Source organism: Mchenga conophoros, linkage group LG15 (assembly GCF_057382185.1).
Source record: "Mchenga conophoros isolate Kocher_MC1m ecotype Shallow Benthic linkage group LG15, M_conophoros_male_GT1.1, whole genome shotgun sequence".
In the NCBI taxonomy this organism is placed as follows: Eukaryota; Metazoa; Chordata; class Actinopteri; order Cichliformes; family Cichlidae; genus Mchenga; species Mchenga conophoros.
The window spans coordinates 4,358,160-4,385,412 of record NC_140540.1 but is presented as its reverse complement, the minus strand read 5'-3'; the positions used below and the strand labels follow the sequence as shown (position 1 = coordinate 4,385,412).

The 27,253-nt window shown below is 43.6% G+C and overlaps 1 protein-coding gene across 7 annotated transcripts in view; it reads left to right on the top strand.

Moving 5' to 3' along the window:
- The window catches only part of klhl29 (kelch-like family member 29), a 255,603-nt gene that overhangs the window by 79,283 nt on the left and 149,067 nt on the right, over positions 1-27,253 (top strand). For all 7 annotated transcript variants that reach the window (XM_085248104.1, XM_085248102.1, XM_085248098.1 and 4 more), the window contains one exon: positions 10,741-11,052. In XM_085248104.1, the coding sequence (XP_085104230.1) occupies positions 10,780-11,052 (273 nt within the window). In that variant the 5' untranslated portion in view covers positions 10,741-10,779. The remainder of the gene's footprint in view (positions 1-10,740; positions 11,053-27,253) is intronic.

Sequence of the window (27,253 nt, the reverse complement as noted above, 5' to 3'; positions counted from 1 at the left end):
CTCGGCGATCGTTTTTACACGGGCGATTTATTTATTTGTTTGCCCATGAGTTTGCTAATAATGACGGAGCTAATAGAAGCAGTCAGCTGAAAGAAACTAGCACTGTTTTAACAGCACCCTCTTTCTTCTGCGAGCAAATGCCCCCTCCTCAGAGTGCGCCCAAATGCCTGTTGGTGGAGCTGCAGAAGCTGCTGATAGTCGCATACTCAGTCGGATGGTGGACATGTACATGCTCATGCAAGTTAGCTGTGTTTAACTACTTTGCTTGCAGTATATGTCTGCACAAGCGGCACACCGCCTTGGTTACATCCTCAGGTTTACCAGTTTCATCTGGTTTAAAGCCAGAAAGATCACAAATTGGTGACTTTTTTAGTGCTGCCAGCTTTAACGTGCCATCATCACGACTAACGCGATTAATAATGAACCCATCTGGAGTCAAAATCCCTAAAATGTTAATGCGTTAATGCTGATAGCCTTAATTTTTGGGGGAAAGTTCGTCCATGTTTGGACTTCTTCTGTGTTGTAAACACGCAAATCAGTCCGTGCATGATTACATTGCTCCGCCCATCAAAAAGTCTGCGCATGGGTGAATATATCTCCCATCATTGATTATTGGACTGACGATTGTCGGTTGGAAAATTTTTACATATCGCCCAACCCTGTTAGACACACATATTGGATCCCGACTGTCCATGAATGGTGTTCTGAATCAGTGATATATATATATATATATATATATATATATATATATATATATATATGGAGCCTCAGTGTCTGCTTCTCCACTTCTGAACAGTACACCACGTTCTCACCAGGGAGCTGGATGGTACAACCACATTGTTAATGTCATCTAGGGTGGAAAGCAAGCCAGCATAACAGCAGAGCATCAATCAGCCAAAGAACCTGGGCTCGAATTCCTGGAAATCACCAAAAAGAGAAAAAACAAAATGACTACAGTTCAGCAGGGACGGGTCCAAGTAAGGACGGAATTCAGTGTTCGGTGTAATTTGGGAAGTTGTAGAACAGTATGTCACGTTCAGTGGCTCATGGACAGCATTTGTTGGAGGCAGTGTTAGTTATTCATTTTCCTCTTTCCGCAGACAGTCTGTGGATTCAACCCAGTGGGTTTCCCTGTCATAAACAAGCTTTCTTTACCACTGTCCGTGCCATCAGGGACTAAAGTTTTAAGAAGGAAAATGGTGGCTGTGTAAGATGTCATTTCCTGCTCGTTGCCTCTAGAAAAGAGGCTTAACGAGAACAATTTAACGAAGGCTTTTTAATAAATTTCCTCTAAGGAAAAGTACGTTCTGGTGGCATTTGTTGGATTATTTACAGTAACGTGTAGTAACTGACATGCACAGCGACAGTATTAATCTTTTTATTTCTTTATGATTTGCTCTTCAGCGTCTAGATGCTCTGCGTTTACGGGATCAACCACCTGGAGGGGGTCACTGGAACACAACTTGCTCAAGGAAACGCCGCTTGTGCACGAGGAGGATCAAAGCCGAGGCCCTCCACTCTGAGGATGACCTCGGTTACCGCTTAGCCACGCAAAAGTCAATAACGCGCGCTCGTGTAAGCGATGGGAAGAGCGAAATATGGAGCCATTGATGCTTCACGGCGGGGTCAAGATAGTATCCAGCCCCGAAGCATCTGTATGGTAATGATGGGAAGAGTAAAATCGAAAACGCGAGGCGTCGCCATGGCGACAGAGGTGATGTCATGATCCCAGCTGCCGGCGAACTCTCTGTAGCTGAGGGTGCAGCCGCATATCCGCGGGGCCAGTCGGCTTACAAACTACTCCATTGTAAATCATTGTCACAGGAGCCACTCCTCTCGCTCTCCTCCACATTGTCTCCTATCTCTTGCTCTCGTTTAATTCTCTTGGCCTCTTTTTTCACTCTCTTATTGCTGGCCTGTCTCTCTTATTGATGTCTATATCTCTTGATCTCCCCTCCTTGGCCGTGCACTCTAAGCTGGTGGTGTTGAAAGAGATGGATGCTCACTGCCCTCAGTAATCTCCGCAGCAGCCATTTAGATAATTAAGTCACTGTTCCTTCACTTGGCTCTCCATGTCCCGCTTCCAAAGCTGACCTACACACTCGCACACACAGACACACAACATCACACGCATGTTACAGTAGCTCCAGTAATGCCGCAGCCTAAAGACCCGCGCGTGTGTTTATGTGTGTAAATGCGCGCGTAGCCGTGTGCGGCGTCAGCCGGGAGAGCTGTTTGTTTTGATGGCGTTGTTGGTTTTTGTTTAGAGAACAGAGAAACACGCGAAAAGGATGCGACGGGGAGAGAGAACAGGCGACAGCTGCCACGGGCCACAGAGGATACACCCGGAACGCGCACACAAATACAAACACAGCGCGTGATTGGCGTCTGGAAATTCACCGCTCACGCACCAAGTAGAAAAAACAAAACCCAAAAAACAGCACGTAGGAAGGAAGCGTGCACGCTTGCCTCGGGGTTTTTCTCCAGCTCCGTGTCTTGCTGTTGTGATAATGTGGCGTTTTGTTGAAAGTCGGTGTTTTAATTAACTGAGCGCCGGCGCGCAGTGGTGGAGGTAGCAGCTTTCTCTCTGTTTGGGCTAATCATCACGCCCGGGCCGCCGACAGTCATACACCGTCGGGGTGTTTCTAACTCAAGTCGGCTGCACTATTTCCGCGGTCGTGCACAGAAGAGCGACTCTCGTGCTGTTTTCATCATGCACAAGCAAAAAACACACCCCCTGTACTCAGACCTCAGCAAACAAGCAGCTTAGAAAACCTTGCATCACACAAAACACACACATGCATTGCACACGCACTCATGCAGCTCCCCCTCTATTTTTTTTTCTTTCCACGTCGCTAGAAACTTTTACTTATTAATGCTCTGCTAAAAGAATTGTGCTGATGCACACGGAGAGGGTAATTTGCTGTCAGTGGTGTCGGCATATGCAATATTTCTTAATCTCAAGAAAAAATAACCCTTGGCCCCCACTTCCTTTTTATTTCTCTTCAGGTGCCTAATGCACCTGATCCCAATTTTTTTTTATCCGCCTTGAATGATTTGGCCTTTGCTTGCATGCTTTATCAAACAGGAGATGATCAGAAAGTGTCTGTCTCAGACAAAATGAGGCAGTGTGTGCATGTCACCCACCAGTATTTCATCCATCAAGGTGTCAGATTAATATACAAAGTGCCATCTCTCACTATCGTCTCTGAACCTGCGTGGAAATCCTAATAGGCAGATGAGATAAGGAAATGTGAGGTGCTGGATTCAGATTAGTTCCCGGTCTTGCTCGGAGTGACTGGTGATTACCTCGTGGTTTGGGTTTATTTTCCTGCCAAAGACTGTAGCGGCAGCTGTTTAAGTAACACCCGGCCTATATGCCTCTAATTTGCTCAAACCGAAGCTATTTTTGGTTTCTATGATGCTTAAGCTGGTGGGTTCTGTTATGAGAAGCCCTGCAATTTTTTTTTTTTTCTTTTTTATGATGTGCTGCTGCCTGTGTGGTGTCTCTGGATTCCACTCAGACCACTAATGAGGTGTGCGAACAGTAGCAAAGTACTAATTCCCCTCAAACCACTGGGATTAATTCAACCTACTAATGCTAAGAATCAATCCCAACAATAGGCTTGTAGGTTTCCACTGTAGCTACATTTGTCTTTTCCTCTCATTTCTAAAGATGGCCCTTTCCTCACCTCTCTCTACATCCCCCCATAACTCACCTCCACACTTACAATGTTCAAGCACATGAAATACACACTCAACCTAATTGTTCCTTTCCTGTGTTTGCCTTTCCTCTGGGTTCTGCTCTGTTGTTCCAGCGGGTTTTTTTTCCACCTCTTCTCCTGGAACATCAATTAGATTTTCTCCTGTTCGCGTCCTTAAGAAGGAAAGCTAAAAATACCCAGGAAGCCCTCTTTCTTTCCCGGCAATTCAGTTTGCTTCATCAAGGTGGGAAAAAAGACAAAAAAATGCTGGAAAGAAAAATTCTCTCCCACCAAGAACGTATTAACTCTCTCCCATCCAATTTAGGTTCTAGCACATTGCCTAATTAATAAGGCTTGTGCGGGAATGCTTTTATAGGCAGGTGTGTGTGTAATGGCAGCGAAACATCCAATTTAAGACAGCGCTGTATCTTCATCATCAGGCGTGACTCATCATCTGGGACGGACTCTAGCTGTGAAGGAGAATTTTAAAGGCCCGAGACTCTGGCTCACTGCGCTTCGGGCTATTCCTGTACCAACAGTCTCCCCCATTATTTAAATATCAGGGCGAATACCTCCGTCGTCCTGGAGGGACTGTCAGCACATTTCTGATTGCTGTGTATGCGGCGTGTGTGTGTGCACCTGCGGTAGTTACTCTATACTCGGTGCATGTCTCCCACAGGGCCGCTCATTTACAGCAATATCTTGTCCTCATAAAGTTACAGCATGCCATCTATCCCCAGCCCTCGTTTGTACCATCCAGCCTCGCTGATGGACGGGCCGATCATTAGCGCAGCCTCGTGAGTCTAGCACGTGGCTGTTTGTGCGCGAGCGCGGTGAAAGCTGGGCTGTCACTGGGTCAATAGAAATAAACACTACTACAGATTGGAAACGGAGCCCTCACTCTTGGGGAGTATCTGTAGCAGGAGGAACTGCTGGGTGGTATTAAACACAGGGCAGAATGTGCTAGCAAAGCAAACATCACACCCCAGAACAGACGTATGACACACCACCCGCCCCACTCCACCCTGATCTCCATCCTTAACACCCTTCTCTCTATTTCAGGCTGCGTGTCGCGCTCGCACACACTCACAAGCGCACGCACGCTTTACTGCTGTTATATCTCGTTTGCTCTCTCTCTCGCACACTGTCTGGCTGTCTCTCCGTCGTCGCTGCGTTCTGTCCATCTGTTACGCTGCCTCTTTCCTCACGTCTATCTGTGGCTCCCCGCTCATTCCCACATGGCTTTGTTAACGCGGTTCTGTCACGCGCACCCCAACATGCTGTGTGCCGCCTCGGAGTGACAGATGCTGCTCTAAAGGGTGTGTGTCTCACATTCCCAACCTGCCAGACAACTTTTTTTTTTTTTTGTTTCCCCCCCCAAACCGTTGCTGCTTAAGAATCTAAAGTTGTCGTAAACTCCTCGTTTCGCAGGGGAATCTAATCTGATCTCTGTATCTGTACATGTGGAGCTGGCTGAAATTTGGGTTCTGATTCATCAATATTTCTTTTATTGCCTCTTTTTTTGCGGGGGGAAAAGTAGCGCCCAGCCACCAACACACTGCAGCTGACAGCCTTACACTCAACGATGTGACAACACAACGGAGAATCCGAGTCAGTCAGCTCATTAGGCTCGATTCCTGACATAGTAATTGTGTTACTTTCTCGAGTCCCTTTGCTCTCGCTGGAAACCAAAGCATTTTTGTTGCTATTTGGGCTTCCAGACGATTAGTAATTGTACTAATTTTTGTTTTTTTCTCATCTTACAGAAGAGATCATGAGCTGTTTTTAGTCAGAAAACAGCATTTGGCGTGGGAAACTGATACCCTCAGGTTAGATTATTAACATGCAGGATTGCAGGAGCTGAAGAGCCTCATTAATTGCTGTAGGGTATGACTGAAGTGCTGTCATTATATCTTATGAACTTTAAAAAATAAAAGCCCTTAGATTGACTTTAAACACGTGAGCCTCACAGCGAAGGTTATCAGCCCTCCTCTTGAATCGGCGTCACCTCGTCCAGAGTTTGACAGTGACTTCATTGGATGTGAAAGAAAATGGGCAAATCTTCATTGGCACCATCTCCCCAGAGCGGAGCGGTGCAGAGCCGAGTGTCATTGGAGATGTGATGCATTCAAGTGTTTATCTGGTCTGGCAGAGTCCACAGGTGTGTTGGGTGTTGGTTTCCACGAGGACCTCTGAGAGCGACATTTCCTTTATCGCCTTCTCGTACTTAACCTAAAAAAAAAAGGACAAAACACACACAGAGCACGCACTCTCTCAACGTGGGCTCGCATGCACATGCAGACTTTCAAGCAGTGGCAGAAACGTAGCCGTGGAGGGAATTTAAGTCTCTGTAATTAGTAGCTTAAATCCTTCTGTTCACCGAGGACCATAAATGTAGTGGGATTTGTCTCGGTGACACTCGTTCTGCGGGGATCTGTTGCCAGCCTCCAGTTCCACAGTACATACTGACATGCATAGTGCCAGGATGACAGGAATTCACTTAGAGGATTGTGCAGATATTGAAATGTAGAGCCAAGAATCTGAAAATGCCACTTGGGTGAGTGATAGAATGGGAAGCATGGTAATGTGAGAGTCTCCTCTAGAAAACAACAGAAGCGTTTGTCGTGTGTATGAGGCGCTCGATGATGCTAAGCTGGATGTTTGCGTTCGCTATCTAAAGTAAGAAAGGAAATGTGGAGCACGCAGACCTCTGATTAGGAGCCGTGATGTTATATGAGACATGAGAAAATAGCAGCTTTGCATACTGTTTATACAAAACGGAGCTAACCCTTTAATTGTTCTGCACTTGTTCTGTTGTGCAGAAGCCCCCTCATGAGCAATGCTGTCAGTCATGAAGAACTGCATTTGTTTCATAGTGACTAATTCTTTTCTGTATCTCGAGTTCTACATTTAACCTTTTCTAATTAATCAGCTCGCAGGCGCTGTTGCTTCATTGTGTTTTTCATTCTCTTGTGCCTTTACACAGACATATTAGCGTTATATTGAGTATTTTCAGTCATTTTAACATCAAAATGCACATGCAAAAAAATCACATTAGTACAGCTGTTTATAACATGGTTTTAAATTTGTTTGAATTGTATTTATATCAAAACATTAATTATAACACTGCCTGGGATTGGACTGCAAGGACCTCTGACTGCCGCTTCTACAATGCACCAAACCTTACAGCCCCTCTTGTAGCTCTTTCAGGCTAGCTCCAACCAGGCCCCTGCCCCAGGGCCCGTCAGCCCTGCCCTGGGTACGGTTGTGTCTCTTGAGTTTTTATTTCCTCATAAGGGTTTTCTGTGTAGAGCTACTCTATATCAAAAGGAGCCAATTTAGGTGGTTTGGGCATCTGACTAGCATGGTGGGCATGTTCCCAGGGCAGATCCAGGACAAACTGGAAAGATTACATCTCTGGCCTGGGAATGTCTCTGGAAGAGAGGAAGGAGGTGGTCGGGGTTGGCAAGTTCTGGCAGTCTGTGGTTAGACTGCTGCCTCCACAACAGATCCAGTAAGCAACAGAGGACGGATGGATACTTGAATTAGTACAAATGTTCTTACAGAAGTTATTTTGACTTTGTCATCAATTTGTTTTCACCTTATTTAAAATACGGAATTCAGTGGATAACCTTACATTCTCATCACGTTACTCATTTTTACCCATTTTTTGATTTGACATTCATATGATTTGAAAGCTGTGAAATACTTGAGCTATTTTATGTGTTTAAAACCTTAACCCTTCACCCTGAAGTGCATGTCTTGTTTCCTCAGCCTTGGCTACAAATAACTCAGAAGTGCCAGATCAAAATATTCCATCAGACAAACTATTTTTTGCATTTCTCTTAACAGGACTAATTTTGAAAAACAACATTTTTTTTTATTGAAATGGGCACTGGATAATCCCCACAGCGCTCCAGAAGGTATTTGAATAACTTTGTTCATGTTTTGAATTTTAGCCGTTAGCGAGAAATAGAAGACGGCAAAGGAGGCGACTTTGCTTGTTTCATTCCTCTATCCTGTGCTGTGTGGTGCTACCCTAGTGAGGTTTGTTCCACAGAGCTTGCTAGTGTGAGCACATGCAAACTTGCTCAATGCCTTTTCTTTAATCAAATGGATTGATTTGTTCTCAAGTGCACCGATGTCCTAAGAGGTTTACCGGGAGACAAAACACACTCTGTTTTCCAGTGAATCACCGTCTAGACTAGATAGCACACTGGATGCACAATAGCATGTCTTCACTTCACATCTGAAACGCGCTGAAATTGTGAAAGCAAATGCACTCTTGCCCTCAATTCTGACTTTTGTGGAGATAATGTCCCTTTTTTTCTGCTTTTTCTTCCACTCCACTTCCACTCATGTGGAGGAATTTTTCTAACTGCCCTCTTATTTCTTTGCTGAGGTGTGGAGCTCGGGAGATAAGAGAATATTACCTGGCTCTAACTCTGCCATTGTTCCACTGGCCTAGAATCTTGTTAGTCTCTCTGTACATATTTTTAGAGATAATTCGAGCTTATTCTATTGGAAAATTTGAGGTTATTAAAAGGGGTTACTATGGAGAAGGAGTAAGGTTATTGCAGAGAGAGTGGGAAGAGAGCGTGAGAGAGTTGTCCCGAAGCGTTCGGTTGCTCCGTCTGACTCTGTCGCCACGGATCAGCTTGCTGTGTTTGCACAGAGTAGACCTTGTATTAGAGAGGGGAATGAAATGAACTGAGGATTGAGAGAGGTGGGTGTATATATAACATAAGAAAATACAGACGATAAAAACACAAAGGAAGAAAGAGAGAATTGTAGTGGATAAATAAATGGATGGTCACAGCAGCTAAAGTTACAGTAGGGCAGGTGCTCCCACCGCAGGCTGCTTGGTGTATCGCTTCCATCAAAGCTTTGTAGAGAACCTTTCATTTGCAGCTTCCTCGTAGACTCTTATACTGCACGGCTGGGCTTAAACACATTCAGTTGTAGTATATGCTGCTTTTGTACACTAGCGCGCACACACAGAGATACTCACAGAGAAGCCGGCATTTCAAGGCGTTCCCTCCTCTGTGAGGCTAAGAAGCAGCATGACAGACCCCAGCGTGCAGAATACAGACTTATCATCCGCTGTCATTCTCTCCTTGCAGACCAGGGGATTTTGCATGGGGCTCGCTGAACCTGGTGTGAGCTTGTTATATATTTATTTCATCTGTTATCAAGGGCTTTGAGAAGCATAACGTGCCTTTGGTGAGGTTGAGTACAATGCACTAGAAACCCATCAGTGATGGATTTCACTGCTCAGATCCCGTACCACTTTGATTTATGACATAATAGAAGAGTGATACGCTGCTCCTGCTGCACAATAGCGCCGTGCTCCATTCTTATGTAATTCCAGCTTGCTGTCACCTCTTAGCCTATCGCAGCTAGGGATGGGTATTGTTTAGGTTTTTATCCGAGACCAGTACCAAACCGGTACTTTTGAAACTGTGCCGGTGCTTAAACGGTGCTCGAACTGGTGCTTAAAGAATGTAGAACACAAACTTTGTCCAAAAACCTCTTATGTTTAGCTGTTTTTTTGTAAAAAGATAACAATGTTAGCCTTTTCTGCAGCTATAGGGCATATATGGCATCACTCTTGGCTGGAAGCAGTGCTTAAACAATGGAAAAAACACAAACTTTGTCCAAAAACCTCTCATGTTTAGCTGTTTTCCACTTTTCCTTTGGTCATTTTAGCCTTTTTGGCCAGGGTGAAGGGAGTATCTGGCATCAAACAAGAAGACAGCCGCATGTAGCTACGACGGTGTTTGCTAGTTCACCTTACATGCATTAATTTAATAACGTGGTTAGCCTACTCAACGTAAATTACACACGAACAACATTAAGCGACTCACGCAGAGAAGAACGGCTGCTGCTGCCATCATCATCCGTCATCATTTCTGCTACATTGGCAGGGCTAGGGGTCAGGACTCTCCTCTTTGGGTTTATGGGGGATGCTGCTAACTCCGGGTCTGATAACAGGCAACCCACGCACAGTAGATGTGCACGGTGTGAGGTCTCGCAGCAAGCTATCAAATACGGTGCATTTCTCGGCTTTTAAAGAAACGCTATGCGTCGCCAGGTGTTTCATCAGATTCGAGGAGTTACCTCCTTTGCACAGTATCAGCTTAAAGCACTTGTTGCAGGCTGCTGAGTTTGCATCTTTTGCTGTGGAGTACAGCCAGACTTTAGACCGCTTCGCTTTGGGCGTTTTTTTAATCTGTAGCTCTGCTCTAAAAGAACGTACGTGGGCCCGCTTACTATGCTCGCAAAGGTAAAATGATTGGCTGGAATCCAAAGTGTATGACATCTCAGGAAACAAAAAAGCACCGAAATGTGCGCTGCTTTTCGGTCTGGTTACTACCGTTTATGTCACCGGATACCGGCACCCATCCCTAATCGCAGCCTGCTGTGCTTGAAAAAGGGAGAACCCTCCAATGCACTTCAAGGGCAATCTGATTGAATTAACCAGCCATTAGATGTATGAGATGAGCTGTAATTGGGGTGTGGGGGTGACGCGGGTATTTATCTATTTAGATGAATGAGTTTTGACCGCAAGGTCGTGTTACTGCTCACGCTGCCCTCAGGACAACTTGAACTGAGCGTGTACCTGCTTGCGTCTGGCTCAGCCATTTTGTTTGAACCTGTCGTCGCCGTGCCTAGACGCCTCGCATAACACATTTGGCTCCTTATGGTTTGGCACTGATGGTGTTTTTTATAGAGCTGCTCAGCGGCGCTCATTTCTCTCGCTCTTGTCGCAGCCCTCGTTAATGACTGGGAGAATAGGAATTAGAGGCAACAAATGAACCGCAGTGTATTCGCGTCAGTCAGGTGCGCTGGGAGCAGATGCTGTGAGCATTTACACCTTCATGTCAACATGTTTTCTCCTTAATTTACTGACTGACTGTTTCACTCTGTTCTTTGTTTTTTCCCAGAAACTTTTATTCTATTCGTGTCTGTATCGCTCGCTGCCGCTTGCACGTCGTGGTTGAAATGACCTTTACCCTCTTCCCGTTTCACACAGGCCTGCCCCTGTTGTTCCCTCTGAGAGGAAGAGGAAGTGATGTCACGCCACCACCATCGCTTTGAGAGGGACTACCGGGCACCCTGGGAGCGGAGAGACATCCGTCCTTCTGGCCTCCACAATGGAGGAGCCAATCATAGCTGTGCCTCTGCCGTTGTCAACGGCAACAACCGTCCGGGGCTCCTTCCCCTCCCAGTCATCCCCTCCCTTCTTCCAACTCCAGTTACAGTTGCCGTGACAACATCGAGCAGCGACTTAGTGGTCAAGCGAGGCATCTCGGCAGCAGGATCGGTGGCTCCGGCATCAGCCAAGGTAAGAGGCTCACCCAAATGGATGCTGGGACACCTGCTTCCCTCTGACTCCTCTTGGACAGCTCTCGATCTCTTTTACTGCTCTGTCAGGCTTTCTTTCCTCTCACTGTGTCAACTTTTCAATCTGTGATGACTCCCCAACTGGATGTAATATCTAACTTTTTCCATGCTTTTGAGACTCTTCTGCTTTCTTCTCTCGCTCTGTGTGTCTTCCAGTTCTTCCCTCCCACTTTTTTTCCCAAACATTTCTGCACTGGCACGCCTGTCTTCATGGTTCAACTGTCTCAGCTCCTCAAACCCCCTCTGTTGTTTCTCTCTGCAGCCTCTTTTGCTCTTTACCTTTATCCCTCACTCCAGTTTTGCTGCTCTCTCTGAACATTCTTGCCAAACCATTTTCCTTCCATCTTCATTTTCTCTCTCTGCCAAATTGCTGGCTTGTCCTGCTTTTGCCTCCTTTGTCATTTTTTTTCTTACATTATTTAAATGATCTCTGACAGCTGACTCAGATGGGTTCTGCTTTCAGGTGATGATTTGTAGTGTGCTAGAAACAAGCAAACAAAGGGAGCCATATTATTATATACCATATCAGTATATATTGATCTTGTAGGTCATTGATTCCCCAGTGTCCCAGGCGATATTTCTGCATTAACCAGTGGGAAAGATTTAGCTTAGTTGTTACAAATAATAAATTAAGTGGACCCGAACAGGTTTGCATAGAAGCATTAACGGATAATTAAAATTAATGTACGAGCAGTACAAAGCAGCATCTAAAAAGAATGCATAGATATATTTTGTTAGTTACTTTAATACATTGTATAAATTAATTTTCTTTGCAAAAATTATAACTGATAGTTCACACAGTAGTCAGCAAAATTAGTAAAAGGTAATTTTTTTGGCTTGCAGTTGAATTGCAAGGTACCATCATGGATTAACAATTAATATTGTTAGCCAAATATAATAGATACACACCTGTTATGGTAGTCAGGTAAAAATATGAACATAAAGTTGTGTTAAGAGTTTTTTTTGAAGAATTTTCAAATCTCATGTTTTAGTACTGAAGAAGCCTCTCTGATCAGAGGTTACTATTTTTTACTAAAAAATAGTAACAAAGTAATATTTGTTACTAAATTTACTAAGATCACATCTTAGTAAATTTCCTAGTTAACAATATGTGTTAAAAGCTGAAATTGTTAGCTGTTACCTATCTAGCAGTTAATGCATATTGTGGATAGCAATTTAACAGCAGTTAACAATAGAAATTGTTAGCCAGCTAGCTAAACAGCTAATGTGGCTATAAAGCAAAGTTATGAATATAACACTGTAAATTATTTTGAAAAAGTATGACTAGCAATTATATTGCTAGATAACAGTATGGGTTAACAGATGAAATTGTTGTCTAACTCAGCGGTCCCCAACCCCCGGGCCTCGGACCGGTACCGGCCCGTGAGTCGTTTGGTACCGGGCCGCGAGAGTTGAGGCTCAGTGAAATGTATGGTTTTCAGGGTTTTTAATCGGTTTTCAGCGTTATTTTGTTATCGTTTTTATCGTTAACTTGGTTTTCCTGGGTCTTTTCACGTGTGTTATGAATAAATTTTCTTTTTTTCGGTACTGGTACTAGTTTTATTTTGTTGTATTTATCCGCGACACCTTAAAGGCCGGTCCATGAAAATATTGTCGGGCATAAACCGGTCCGTGGCGCAAAAAAGGTTGGGGACCGCTGGTCTAACTAACCAATTAATAAACAGTTGAAATGGTGTAGACAGGTGATGTAAAAGTGAGGCTAGCAGTTAAACTGTTTGCAAACAGTATGGAGCGGTTAGCGTGTATCAAAAAAGTAGCCTAGCATGCCAGAGTGTTAGCTAAATATTAGGGGTGCAACGATACTCGTATCGATATTGAACCGTTCGATACAGTGCTTTCAGTCCGGTACGCATATGTATCGAACAATACAAAATTTTTAATTTATTTTATCTTTTTTTTTTTTTTTTTTTTTTTTTATCAACTTTTCTTCTGACGATGATGTCTGTGTTGAGAACTTAGTGGATCTGCGTTCGACTACTCCGCCTAGGCTGCACTGTCGAGCGCAGATCCACTGAGCGCAGCACAAGCTAGCAAGACAGAAGCTAAGCTCGTTGCAACATGGCAAATTGAACCTCCCCCACCCTCAGATCTGGCCTTTGGAACTATTTTGGTTTTCATGTGACGTATGACCCTGAAGGTAAGCGCGTCATGGACAAAAGTAAAACAGTATGTCAGATGTGCCACACAATGCTCAATTACATGGGTGGGAACTACTGCCAGTTTGCTCGTTAACGTGTTGACGCCGTCCAGCCCCACGCACGGGCGATCCGTGGTAGCTCGTTAACGGAGATTTGCCGTGTTGTGGCAATAACCTCATTTCAGATTAACGCTGACAGCACTAGTGGGAACACAATGAATATGACTGCACGTTTACGCCGACAGCATCCTCGTGCAAAGACAAGTGGAAGCAGACAAAAACAACAAGCACCATGCTACAAACTTTACCTGAGTCATTTAGACAGCCGTCAGCACAGGATTCTCCTTATGTGGACCTGATATGTTTAATATGCTGCTGAGAATATAGCCCAGAAGAAGCGTATAGTATAGCTTTTATTTTGGAAAGAGACATTTCTCTGTAATAAACTCTGTTTTCCAAATGAGTGATTTCTCGATCAGATAGATTAATTTTTTTCTTACTCTGTTGTTTCAGCAACATTAAATTTAAAAACTACTTTTGAGTTAAAATATATATTTATAATTTTAATAAATGACAAATTAAAAAAGCATGAACATTTTTTTGTATCGAAAAAATATTGAACCGTGACACCAAAGTGTCGAACCGAACCGTGAATTTTGTGTATCATTGCACCCCTACTAAATATATTAAGTAAATTGGCCAATAAGCATAATAAAATAAGTGGATCTTAAGGGAAGTAAGTTAAAAATATCCAGCTAATAGTTAATTAAAAATTGTGGAGAAATATTTAGCTGAAATGAAATTCATTAGAACCAGTGTTGAAGACAAAGGAGTTCAAGTGTAACAAGGCTGTTGAGGTAGATCAGAAGCAAAAGATGGTGAACTGCCGTCAAAGATTAAAAGCAATCTCTTCTCGCTCCATTGTGACCATGATATTTAATCCAAACTGTATTATAAAGCTATTTTTTTAAGGCCTCAAGTGACTTAGGTGCATTCATTCCTGATTTGATTATACGTTGTATTTGTGTTTAGAAAATAACTGCAGCTTGAAAGTGTCTTGAGTGGTATAGTCAAGAGCTGTAGTTTGTGTTTTCCACCCCTTCGTCTTGGGATTTGCTAGCAAGCTGGCTGTCAGCAACGTGTGAAGAGAGAGGCCTTTACCAAAAAGGAGTTAGACATTTTAGCCTCTCCCCAGCCTCCGCTTCCATGGATACCATTCATCTTCTCTCTACATTCCTCCTCACTGTCAGATCATTTTCTTTAACTTGGACTTCTTGGTCTCTTGCTCTTGGTGGAATCTGCTCTGTAAGAGCAGAGGTAAGCAATGCTCTGGTAATTTAGCCCACAAGTGCACATCATTAGATTCCCCGCTGAATACACTGACCACAGACGCAGTGAATCTGCTTTGGCACCGCATCGGCCCTTCCTTTTGTGCGGCTGAATAATTACATACATTCAGACAAAGTCTCGCCAACTCCCACCGTGGCCGTTGTCATCATTCAATGGCTGCCATAGCAATTAACTACTTTGCATTGCATCTGAGTGCACACTTGTTTAAACATACAGCGTATGGGGGAGTGCGTGCACGAGTGCGAGCGTGTGCGTGCACGAGTGCGAGCGTGTGCGCGCACAGCAACAACCGTGTGGTTATTTCCCAAGATGCCAATTTACTTTGCTTTGGTTTGCTCCTGACAGTCCTTTGTAATGTAGGCAGTAGAGACCAGCACAGTTTAGAAAAGCAAATACATAGTCTGGGTTCTGCTTTAATAGTGGCCTACAAAAGATACCAGAAGCCTTAAGAACTGGCCAACACTGTGGGAGCCTGTCTCTCTATCTTCTTCCTGGCTGCATACTGTCCTCACTTGATCTCTGTCATCTTTGATCAAAGCTGTTGGCGGTCACAAAGAGTCTGATGGACGGCTGTAGCTCGCTCTCCACGGGACCCGTGTCCCTGCTCTGTCCACATATACACTAAAAAGCTAGTGGACTATATTGATTTCCACTGGTCCGATGTACATGTGCACGTGTATATGTGCAGGTGTACATATGCGTGTAGGGTAAATGCTGACATTCGAAAAGGGCCATCTGGCTGCATTGTCCATGTAAAGCTAACCACATGGAACGATGAACCGTTGCTAATCTAGACCTATGCTCTGTTATCCCTTTAATTATTTTTTTTAACTTAATTTAACGTGCATTTTGTGCTGCTGTCACAGATGTTGAATTGGATGTAATTATCAAACAGAGCCATTGTGTCTCCGGCTGATGAACAGTATCGTGAATGTCAGGGAAAAGCTCAGTTTCACTCAGCATGCTAGTCGTTTTTCCAAAGCATTTTTTCCTTAGAATATCAATGAGAGTCAATTTACTAGGTAATAACTAAACAGACATCGTAGCATCTGAGCAGGTCGAGGCAAGAGCTGAGGCCTGGTGCCTGTCAGGAATATTACTGTAGGCTCACACAGCAAGGCCAAATTCCATAAAACTTGGTGGAGAGGTGGAGCACGGGTAAAGGAAGTACTCGTCAGATTTTGGTGCGAATTCTGAACGCTTGCCTTAAACTAGCAAAAAGGTGCAATGGCCTTGGTGGAGGTTGTGCTCCGACTTTGTGTTATTTACTCATCATTTAAAAAACAGCACCTTTTCTGACATATCTGTGGACGGGTATATGTGTGCCACCAGTACAACCAATGTTTTCTTAAAGCCAACTGCATATTAAAAGAGGGACATCTAATATTTGGTTACATGGGGATCAAAGGAGTATGTGTACATGTCCTAAATCATTTAGTGTGTGATGCTCAGTTCTGGATGAGACTTCCTTGCTTCACTATTCTGTTTAATTGAACGTAATTGCATCGAAGTTGCGGAGCGCTTGAAGTTCCAACCAGAACATATTAGCTGGACAAGCTGTCTGAGCTAAACATTTGCATAAGGGACATCCTTAAAAGGCACATGCTGTGCCGTTTTATTAATCTCATCTTTTACATTGCGTTAAGTCACACGCTTAACGGAAATACTATCGTCCAGCTGCTTTTGCCTGGGGACAATTAAGCAATGCTTATGCAAACAGCATAGTCGCACGTCCTCACTATTGACATAAAAAGAGAGAGGTGACATTACTTTGCACAGTTTATAAAGCTGAAGACGCATCGCTGGCTTCAATAATGAGTTAAAAAGAGTTTCACACTTCTTCTGTGTGATCCACATAAGGGGTGTGCTTTTAAAAATGTGTAGATGGATGGATTTGTATATGTGTTAATGCTTTAATGCTGCGGCTAAACGTTTGCACTTTCATGTTACAACCTGTTATTAAGGTTAGCGAGGATTTTATAGACTTTATATGTGCACTAAAGCTGGAATTTTTTATCTCCTAACACATTACTCAGAAATTATCTTCCCACAGATAGGCTGCTGAAACATATGGATTTTGCTGCATGGACTAATCCCTTACTGTGAAATTTTTAATCCGTCCTTCCCTGATATTTAACAGTAGTGGTAGCTGGAATTTCTTCACCAGCCCTCGTATAACCCAAATGCAGCAGACACAACTAGTACAGCAAGAGCATGGTGATAAACTGAACGATTCACTGGCAGAGCACCGATGATGTTGGATAAGATGGACAAGATGACCGCTGTTTTGCAGCCTGTCTGGGGTCCACTTTTATAAATTTTAAATGTGTCCAAAATCAGAAAAAAATCCAAGAGTCTCACATCAGTACAGCCTTTATATCGATCAAGGGACCGCCAAAAATACATCATTATCATTTGCTTGAAGGTTTATGTTGATGGACGGCATCACTGGCATTTTGATTTCGCTCTGTTTACATCTCATTCGTTTCTCTGTTGAAAATGTTTCTTGATGAGATTTTGGTTTCTGATCTTTCGAGCAGTCTCGAACCGTGATTGCTATTTGTTTAGCCTGTAGCCATCTCATTAGTTTAATGTTGTTGCACTCAGTAGGTAAGTAATCTTGTGTTATTCTGGTCAGATAGCTAGGAAGGTGCAAAACGCAGAGAGTCTCTAGCTAAAGTCCAATATGAATTATTTAAAGACAATCTGTGGAGGTTATGCTTTGTATTTTGTAGCGTCTCAAAAAAAAGTGTAAAAAAATCTGGGTAGCAGCGATTTGCAGTAAATAGAAGACGTATAGTTTGGTATCAGCCAACAGTTTGATCTTGAACTTGATATTTGCATTAAAAGTGTTGCTTCAGCAATGATTTGATCCAAGATAAGCATCTCAAAGGGGGGAAAAAAACCCAAAAAAACAAAAGCAAAACGAAAAACCCTCGAAGCGCTGACAGCAACAATCAATAGAGCTTCTCTTAAAACAAAATTACACATTGTATCTCACTGGTCATTGATTTCAGCCAGGTCAGGTAGCCAGTGGATTGAAGCAGACCCCATACTGTGACCAACACAACACTGAACCGCGGGTGTCATGGCCTCACTCTGACACAATCAAAAAGAAGAAGAAAAGAAAGAACGCTTGCAAAAAGCACGTTTCTTCAGAGAGTCTTTTCTATTTCTGCATCCCCCCAGCTAATATAGTGATAGATGTTCTGGTCAGCGCTGAGGCGTTAAAAAAACTACCAGTATGACACGACCGGGGCATCACCTTTGTAGTGCATTAGCAGCGGCTTAGCTTAGCTTTTATTCTTATTATCTCGCAGAGCCTTAATATCTGCGTAAAGAAACACTCCATGTGAATGTCACGGCGGTGTCAGGGAGCCTTGTAATGAATAGACTGGAAGAGCGAAAAATTATTGAATCTCTACCGAGGTTGAGGCCAAAGAGGGGGGTGAGGGTGGGGTGGGGGGTCCTTTGAAAAATGGGATAACTTTGTGAAGAGTCGCTGTGAAATGTATTGAATATGAGATGATTAAAGTTTAAGTAGGCACACACTGGGGAAGCGGGATGAGAGCGCCGGAACGGAGACGGGAGGAGAGGGAGGCGGGGTGAGGCGCCAGGTGAGGGTTGCTTTTGAATTAGCTCGAGCTAGTGGAGGAAACCACAATTGTTCTGTCAAACACTGCGATGCAACTCCATCATCGAGATAAGATGAAAGTTTACATGTTACAAAGCGAGGCAGACTCACCATGGGGTCGCGCCGAAAACGCTGCTCGCTTTTTACGAGGGAAGCTGAGAACACTGATCATCGCAGCGAGAAAAAAACGATCGCTTCACAGCTTGAAGGGATGTCATCCAGCGTGCCTTTATGCTGATGGACATAAACTGACGGTGCAGATAATTCAGCGAGATGGTTTACAAGAGCTGGTTAAGAATAGTAAAAAGAAAAAAAAATATCACGTGGTCCTTTTTTTTATCATCCCTGACATTTTGACTTGCATTAAGAGTCAAAATATATACTCCAAACTCTCCCTAAATACTAAATAGTGCGATCTTTCTAAGGCACCTTTATCTTTCTCTTTGAGCTGCAGCAAGGTAAACAATCTTCATGCCGCCGCTGCCTGGATGTGATTTATTAGCTTCTACTGTACGTGTTGCCATCCCATCGCAGACTTGCTGCGTGCCATTTTCATTCACTGCAAAAATGTCACCAAAATCAAGCTTCTAAAAGACAATTCCTCTGAAGTAGAGCTGACTGATTGATGAGAAACCCTTTATTTCAGCACGGCAGCTTTCATTTATTATCTATATGGCATCATGTAAAACCTGAAGGCGTTTTCACAGGTGAGTCAAGAGTCCCTTTATGTGACTTTCAGCGTTTGAACACTTATTCAATTTTAAATATGCGGAGCCAGAGGTCTGTTTCACTCTTTCTTTTCCACCCCTCCTTCTTCTTCTCTTCTTTGTAAGCGGTTAAGTGGTGCATGTGTCGGAGGATATTTTAGCGCTAAAAGTCAGCTTGTCTAACAAAGAGCTGAGCCGAACCTGTCAGCTCTTTTTCCGCCTTGTCCATCTGGTGGTGGTGTCAGTTTGGATAAAGACAGCCCTTCGGCGGGTGCGTATGCAGAAAATCCGCCCTCGAGCGCGCTATTAAAAACGCCACTTTCTTTTTGCTTCTTCTGATTGGATTTTTTTTTCTCCTTCTCATCACTGGAAAATGAGAGCTCGAATTCCTGGCACATACAAGCGAGGAAAACATTCAAAGCTTGCCGATGCGTACACCTGATCTTAATTGGTCTGACAGTTAATGAACTAAGACTTCCTACTTCAGTCTTTTACTTTCCATTACTCAGGCATTAATTCTTTTTTTTTTGTGTTTGTGTGTAATCGCAAACATCATCGGTGTTTGTGGACAAACAAATGTGCTGTCACCCATCTACGACAGAGGTACTAAGAAACGGCGGGCCTCAAGGGAGCAGTGGGAGGATTAGGCAGTGATTTTCCTTCACATGATACAGGGAAACTTTTGAGTATTAATGAGATGCAGCGATCGTGTGTTTACCTGGAGCAACGGCGCTGGGGTCTGGACGTCTCTGCGCCATGTGGGAAGAATTAAAGCTTCCCGCTTTGAATCAGACCACGCTACGCTGCCATGATTGCTAATCAAGGACAGAGATACAGAGCCAGCCAGCCAGCCAGCCAGACAGATGGACGGACAGACACAGAGAGAGAGTCAGAGACAAGACAGAGAGACAGGTGAACTCCTCAGTCATGAGGACTGCATACTGTCAAACTGTCAGAGGGAAAAAGGCATTGTAAAAAAGGAACTGTCAAAACCGTATTTTTCTTTCTTTCTTTTCTTTTTTGTCCGGTATTCACATTTTAAATCGGACGGGTTGTGAATGGGAGTCATGAATCCGATGACAGATTTATCAGAAATCTCTCGCCCTCATCGCAAAGTTAGGACAACGTCATCTTTCGCTGTCCAAAAAAATATTGATAGCTGTCTTGATTTAGGGAGGAAAGGTTGGTAAAAGAAAAGAAAGAAAAATCCACATAAAAACGAAACAGCGGGCAGATGTGGGAGGATAACGAAGCAACAGGTCAAAGGACAGGTGAAGGAAAGCGTTATCTTAGTCTGTCTCGTCACTCTCGCGGTGACAGGAGTGTCCCGCGGGCTTCATCTAACCCACATCTTTTTTCATGAGTGCTCCCGTGTCTGTCTATCCTGTCCACAGACCCACAGAGGTAGGATCCCAGCTGACCTTTTGTCTCGACAATGTAGCGCTGCAATTATCCATCCACCTCTTCCCCTGTAACGATTCTGCAGCCCGGCCAAGTCTTCCCTCTCTCTGTCTTTTTCTGCTTTCGGTGCACGTGTTGGATTTGGACGCCTTTGGGAAAAGAAAAATAAAACAGACCGAGATGAGCTATTGTTCAAAGAAATCCACGGATACCCCAAAATAGGAGACCTTTGTGGGTAGGGGGGCTGGCTCTGCGGTGTGTCTGTAACTGGTTACGGTGGGCTTTACAAAAACATTCTGCATGCACGGCTCTGGCATTAGAAGAGAAGATTGTCCAGTAGGGGCCTGCTCTTCTCCTTTTTTTTCTGTTGTGTTTTTGTGTGAGTGTGTGTGTGTGTGTGTGTGTGTGTGTGTGTGTGTGCGCATATATGTGTGGGTGGAAATGGAAAAGCAGCCTTCTCAACACACCGGCTGTCTTATGAGTCTGGCTCCAAACTGGCGGCCTGATGGCTCAATCTAATAAGCAGTCATTGGATATCAGATTTGAATCTTTCTCTGCTGTGTGAAAGACGAGACGCAAGTCCCTTCTCTATTTATGTCACAATGACTATGCAATATGAGGGTGTTATATTGAAAGGGTTTGAGGAGTGTGTTGTCATCCAATACTGTACATCTGCTCTCCCACCAGTACATGGAGATCATTGTCCCTCCGGTCTTTGGCTGAGGAGAAACTGGCACGGTGAGCGTCACTAGACAAATAAAGGTGTGTTTACGAAGAGCGGATTTGTCTCGGAGGCTCTCGTTGGCATTAGTTTGTCTCCTGTGCTCGTATTTGTTGGGGAAATTAGTAGCTTATGCTACCCTCTGCAGTTGCATGATTTGATGACAGCAACAAAGGCCTAGAAATCCCAGGCTTTTTTTTTTCTCTTCTTTTTCATCTTGCTCCATCACACCTCTATTACTTTTTCGATCTAATTCGTCTGCCCATCTCTGCGCTTCCCCCTCCTGTCCACCACCCCTTTTGCGACTTCAAACAACTTCTTGTCTTTGTTGAGGCATAGATCCCCACTCCTGCGTCAGCAATGCCACCCTCTGAGCGCGCTTGTGTGAAATTGGATTGCTGATCCGTTGGTTTTGAGTGGCAGAGATGTAATATGGGATAGCGGCAACCGCATGCTCTGATGCCAGAGACAGCTGTTACAGGACACCGAGGGATCACAGACGACGCTTGACTCCCGGTCCTCATCTCTTCAAGACTGTAAATGCTCTCAGTAAATCTCATGACAACATAAAGGAAAACAGCGCTGAACAACAAGCAGAAACACACAAGGCTGTGGTCAGGCACGTCGCGCTGCCCGGCGTGTTCAAGGCTGTCAGATTTGCCCGATTCGCTTAAGTGTCAGGAGGTCACCGTTGATCCCTGGGCAATTTGAAGTGGCTGTCGTCTTAGATTTGCCATTATCATTTGTCATCGCTGCCGACGGTGCGTGTCACCGCTCCTCTTCCTCACCACAGGTTGAGAGGTCTGAGTCTAAGGGAAAAGTTATTCTTCACACAAATGTATCTTGCGATTATCACACACTCGGACTTCTTTGGCCTGAAAGGTAAAAGGTTTGCACTCTTTATCAGCTTGAATTCATGTCACTGGCGGGAGCATTTTTTTTTTTTTTTTTTACCCCCAAGGCAAAAAATGGTATAAAAGCAAGTGCAGCTACTTCTCAAAACCACTCTTGCAGCATAGCCTGTCTTCGACATCCCTCCATTTTTCTCCAGTTGTGTTTTAAACACTTATTTTGCTGCAAAGTATGGCTCAATCCACAGCGCTCACTCTTAGCTCTTATCCTCCTCGAAACTCAGAAACAAGGTTGCTTATTTTTTTTGTGCTGGCTGCAATAACTTGATTCAAAGTATATCATATTCTGAAAACTGCTCCGAGTGTAGGATAAAGCCGCAGCCACGCAATATCCACCTGAGGGCTGAAAAGCTCCCCCAAAATAATTGAGCTGGCTAAAAATATCAGTTTAGTAAGTCAGAGGATTTTTGTTGTTGTTGTTTGTATATTCTGAAAGAGAACTATGTCTAAGTTGTTGTTACAAAGGTAAAGTTGGTAGATGTTGCTAGTACTGGGTGGGCCCCTTTTGCCTTCAGAACTGCCTTAATTCTTCATGTAACAGATCCAGCAGGTACTGGACACCTTCAGAGATTTTGGTCCATGACATGATAGCGTAACAGCTGTACATCCTTGATGAGAATCTTCCATCTCACCATCCCAAAGAAGCTCTGTTGGATTGAGATCTGGTGGCTGCGAAAGCCATTTGAGTGCAGTGAACTTGGTTTGAACCTCAGCAGGTCGTCTTTCTACATGCCTAAATGCATCAGGTTCCTGCAGTGTGATTGGCTGATTAGATATTAATCATTTGTACAAGTTTTCCCTAACAAAATGGCCAACAGGTGTACTTAACAAAGTGGTCAGTGACTGCATATTAGTAGGTGGCCATTGTTAGGTATTTGCAACTTAAAAAAAAAAATTTAAAAGAACATCCAGTTACTGCTAATTTCTTTATCACCTTCTGGACCCAGTTCCATAGGGGATGGCCGTAAGATTGCTGAGAATAAATACCACTGTTTGAAACTTCAACCCAAAAGTTTTCATTATTTTTTCAATTAGATACTCTATTTTGCTAAAAGTATTCATTTTCCCAGCCAAATCATTGAATTCGGGTGTTCCAGTTGCTTCCATGGCCACAGGTGTATAAAATCGAGCACCTAGGCATGGAGACTGTACACACATCTGTGAAAGAATGGGTCGCTCTCAGGAGCTCAGTGAATTCCAGCATGGTACCATGATAGGATGCCACCTGTGCAACAAGTCCAGTCGTGAAATTTCCCTGCTGCTAAATATTCAACAGCCAACTGTTAGTGGTTTTATAACTAAGTGGAAGTGATTATGAACAGCAGCAACTCAGCCATGATGTGGTGGGACACATAAAATAACCGAGCAGCTTCAGCAGTTGTTGAGGTGTATAGTGTCAGAGGTCAGCAACTTTCTGCAGAGTCGATCCCTACAGATCTCCAGACTTCATGTGGCCTTCAGATTAGGTGTCGCGGAAAAATACAATAAAATAAAACCAGTACTGGTACCAGAAAAAAGAAGATTTATTCACAACACATGGGAAAAGACCCAGGGAAACAGAGTTAATGATAAAAAACCCTGAAAACCATAAATTTCACACCTGAACCTCAGCTCTCGCGGCCCGGTACCAAGCGACTCATGGAGCGGTACCGGTCCGTGGTCCAGGTGTTGGGGACCGCTGGCGTAGAGAGCTTCATGGAATCAGTTTCCATGTCCAAGCAGCTGCAATCAAGTCTTACATCACCACACCCAATGCAAAACGTCATGGCGATTATGGCGTGGGGTTTTTTTGGACTTGGGCTTGCCCCTTACTTTGCGGAAACAGTTTGGGGATGGCCCCTTCCTGTTCCGACATGACTAATCAGCAGTGCACAAAGCAAGGTCCATAAACACATGGATACGCAGGGATGGTGCGGAAGAACTTGACTGGCCTGCACAGAGTCCTGACCTCAACCTGACAAAACACCTTTTGGATGAATTGGAGTGGAGACTGCAAGCCAGGCCTTCGCATCCATCTTCATCGTTTGACCTCACAAATGTACTTCTGGAGGAATGGTCAAAAAGTCCCAGAAACACAGTCTTGTGGAAAGCTTTCCTAGAAGAGTTGAAGCCTTTATCACTGCAAAGGGTGGGCAGATATATGAGCAACATGGATTAATGATGGGATATTACTCAATTTCATATCCATGTGAAGGCAGATGAGCAAATAATTTTGGCAATATAGTGTAGTTATGACTTTAGTTGTACTAAAACGCTCCAACCACTTCAAAGCATTCATTATTTAGATGTGTCCTCATGAAATCAGCAGCAGCAGAGAATTTTTTTAGCACTCCCCACTAATGACAGCATCATCTTTAGTCAAAGGAGCTTGCAAAGAAAAGCGTCTGGACTTCTTTAAGTTGCTTGAAGACGTTTCACCTCTCATCCGAGAAGCTTCTTCAGTTCTAAGGTCAAATGGTGGAGAGTCCCAGATATAAACCTAGTGGGAGTGACCCCCCACAGAGGGACAAAAGGACCCCCTGATGATCCTCTAATCGCCTGAGCCAAGGTGTGAAACTGGGTGTGGGTCCCAATCAGCCAGAGTTTCGGGTGAGTTCACTGTGAAACCTGGCCCCACCTTATCATGCGAATTCCTGAGATCAGATGGCCCAGGATGTGAGTGGGCATCATCTTTACCTCTCATACACTCGTACAACTTTTTGTTTTGATTTAGCAACACTTCTCACTTGTGTTTTAACAGTTATTAGGGAATGGGTGTCTTTGGTGGAGTACGTCATGTTGTGAATCCCTAAAGAAGCATTAGCAGAATGCTAGCATTTAATGGGTTGTGCAAGAAAAAGTGGTGAGACGTCAGATAGCAGTGTTTCCTTTCGGTTGTGGCACATCATCTGTACTGTTTTCGTGAGAACTAGGGCATTTTTTGTGTCTAGAAGCATGTGTAAATAGTCATTTTAGCCTTTTATGTAACAGAGAATTGTTCACCGAGTGTTATCTCATGAGCACCCCCCACTGTGCCCTCAGCTGAATCGCAGCCAATTTCTGTACAGTGGAATTAATAGGAGGTATAAAGACTCCCCTACATTGCTGACATTACGCATAGCTGTCTGAATTATCCACATTTCACTATAACACAAAATGAATACTGTGAAATTGCTTTAGTTTAACCTCATCAGCGGGACAAAAAAATGCTTGCTTCTTTGTCTGATGCCTCCTATCTTATTGCCTGCATCACTTCTACTACGGGCTCTTCTTTAGAGAACAGCTTTTCGATAACTCGTAAAAAGAACAAGACTCGCTTCTGTGACTTGTTTGTACCGCAGACGTCTTTTGTTTTCTGTTTTTTTTTCTTCTTTTTTTTGTATTATGTGGTTGTGACAGAGGCAGCTTTATAAAGTGAGTGGAATCACATGAAGTGTTTTTTCTCCCCGTGTGGGTGGGACCTAATTGTGCTCCGTCTCTGTGCTTATGCAAGTTTTAAACTAGCACTTTCATCTCCCACTTAAACAAGTTCAGTATTTAAAAAGGAATTTATAGAAAAATGAGTTGTAATTGACATTGTCCGCATTCGGTTGTTTACGGCACATTTTAGATAATAGTTTTTACAAAGCAGCAGTCAGATGTCTGGAGACGCTAAAGCCCCTCTCTTCAGTTCAAGGCTGCCATTCATTCATCTATGTAATTGAGCACATCATCGAATGAGTGGATCAGCACTCTAGCCCTTCATACCCGCACTTAGTACCCAAATTTCCTTTCAAGTGTTAAATGAACCCCCCGCTGATCCTCGCTGATTGTATGTCATTTGGATTTTGTCTGGTGGCAATAAAACCTCATCTGCCAGCATCGTTCTCCTTCCTCAATGGCCACTCCTTTCTCTTTGTCTGTCCTGTTCCACAATTGCGGAATAAAGAGAGGTGGCATTTAAAAAGGTCCACATGTGGAGGGGTTGACATTCAAAGTACTGCCACCTTAAGGTTAACTCCATGCGAAAGGTGATAGTGAATGCAGGCTTTTAAAGCATCAGTCATGTCGTGGAATATCAGATATCAGTGAGGAGGCAGACGGAGTAGTGTTTAAGATGCACAGGTAAACAATACAACCTCTCTTTGGCATATCTGGCACTTCAGATCCATCTCACCTGTGGTATTAAGGCCTGATGTGCTCTTAGCGTCAGTTACATGCTGCAGAAGACAATGAGGGATTTTTGTCTTCGTGTTTTGCTGCCAAGGCTATATTTGTGTAAATGCATACGGCTTCAAAAGAAGTAGTTATGGACAATTGCCCTCAGATGCAGCCCGAGGCTGAAACTTGACTCCTGGTAGAAACATTTACTTTTTTCATTCCTATTTGAAAAGGCTAGACTAAAAGTGTTTGTACTTTCTATGGCTGTAAATAGACACTGACAGGCTTTGCTTTGAAAATTCCTTGCTTGACTTATTGCCGTTTTCAGCTGGGTGCACAAAGGAGACAATAAACGTAAGGCTTAAGAGAGGTCCTGAAAATACTTTGGAAAAGAAAAATCACTAGCCAATTGGCCGTGCTCTTCTCACTCACTGAGCTGATATCTGGAAAGGATCTTAGGCGTTTTGTTTAGCTTTAATGTGTCTATTGAAGAACACAAAGTGCATGGAACAGGAGAAGGAATTTTGCTATTGACTCCGAGCGGCTCTGGGGATGGGAGCATCTGTCGCGCAGCCCAGCACTTTGATTCAGACTGACACATCTCCACGTTCCCTAAAGTTTTCTGTAAAGCAACCGCAAAGCTGACATTTTTGGTTTACGTCTCAGCAAATGCTGTGTTAAAGCTCAGTAGAGATCTGTTTCAGCTGATGCATCATAATGAGGTAATATGTTCTGATTCTGAACTCTTCATCACGCCGCATTGTCTAAAGTTTGAGTTTGTCTGATACTGTAAAGTTGTTATTGACCTTTTCTTTAGCTTTGTATTTAGATATCATTAGCAAATGCTATTTTAGTTATGTTACAGATACAACACTATAAAAAAGTATTTGCCATTCCTGATTTTTTTTTTCCTGGTAATGAGTATTTCACAGCGCCGTAGAGGAAATTTGGCCCACTCTTTTTAGCAGAATTGTTTAAATTCAGACATTTTTGGAGGGTTTTCTAGCAGGAATGGTGTAAAAAATTTAAATCTGGTTTAAGTCTTGACTTTGACTAGGCCAATGCAAAGCCTTTGACTTCCTGATGTTTTTCAAGATATGGTCTTGCTGCGCAACCCAAGTGCACTTGAGCTTTAGGGCAG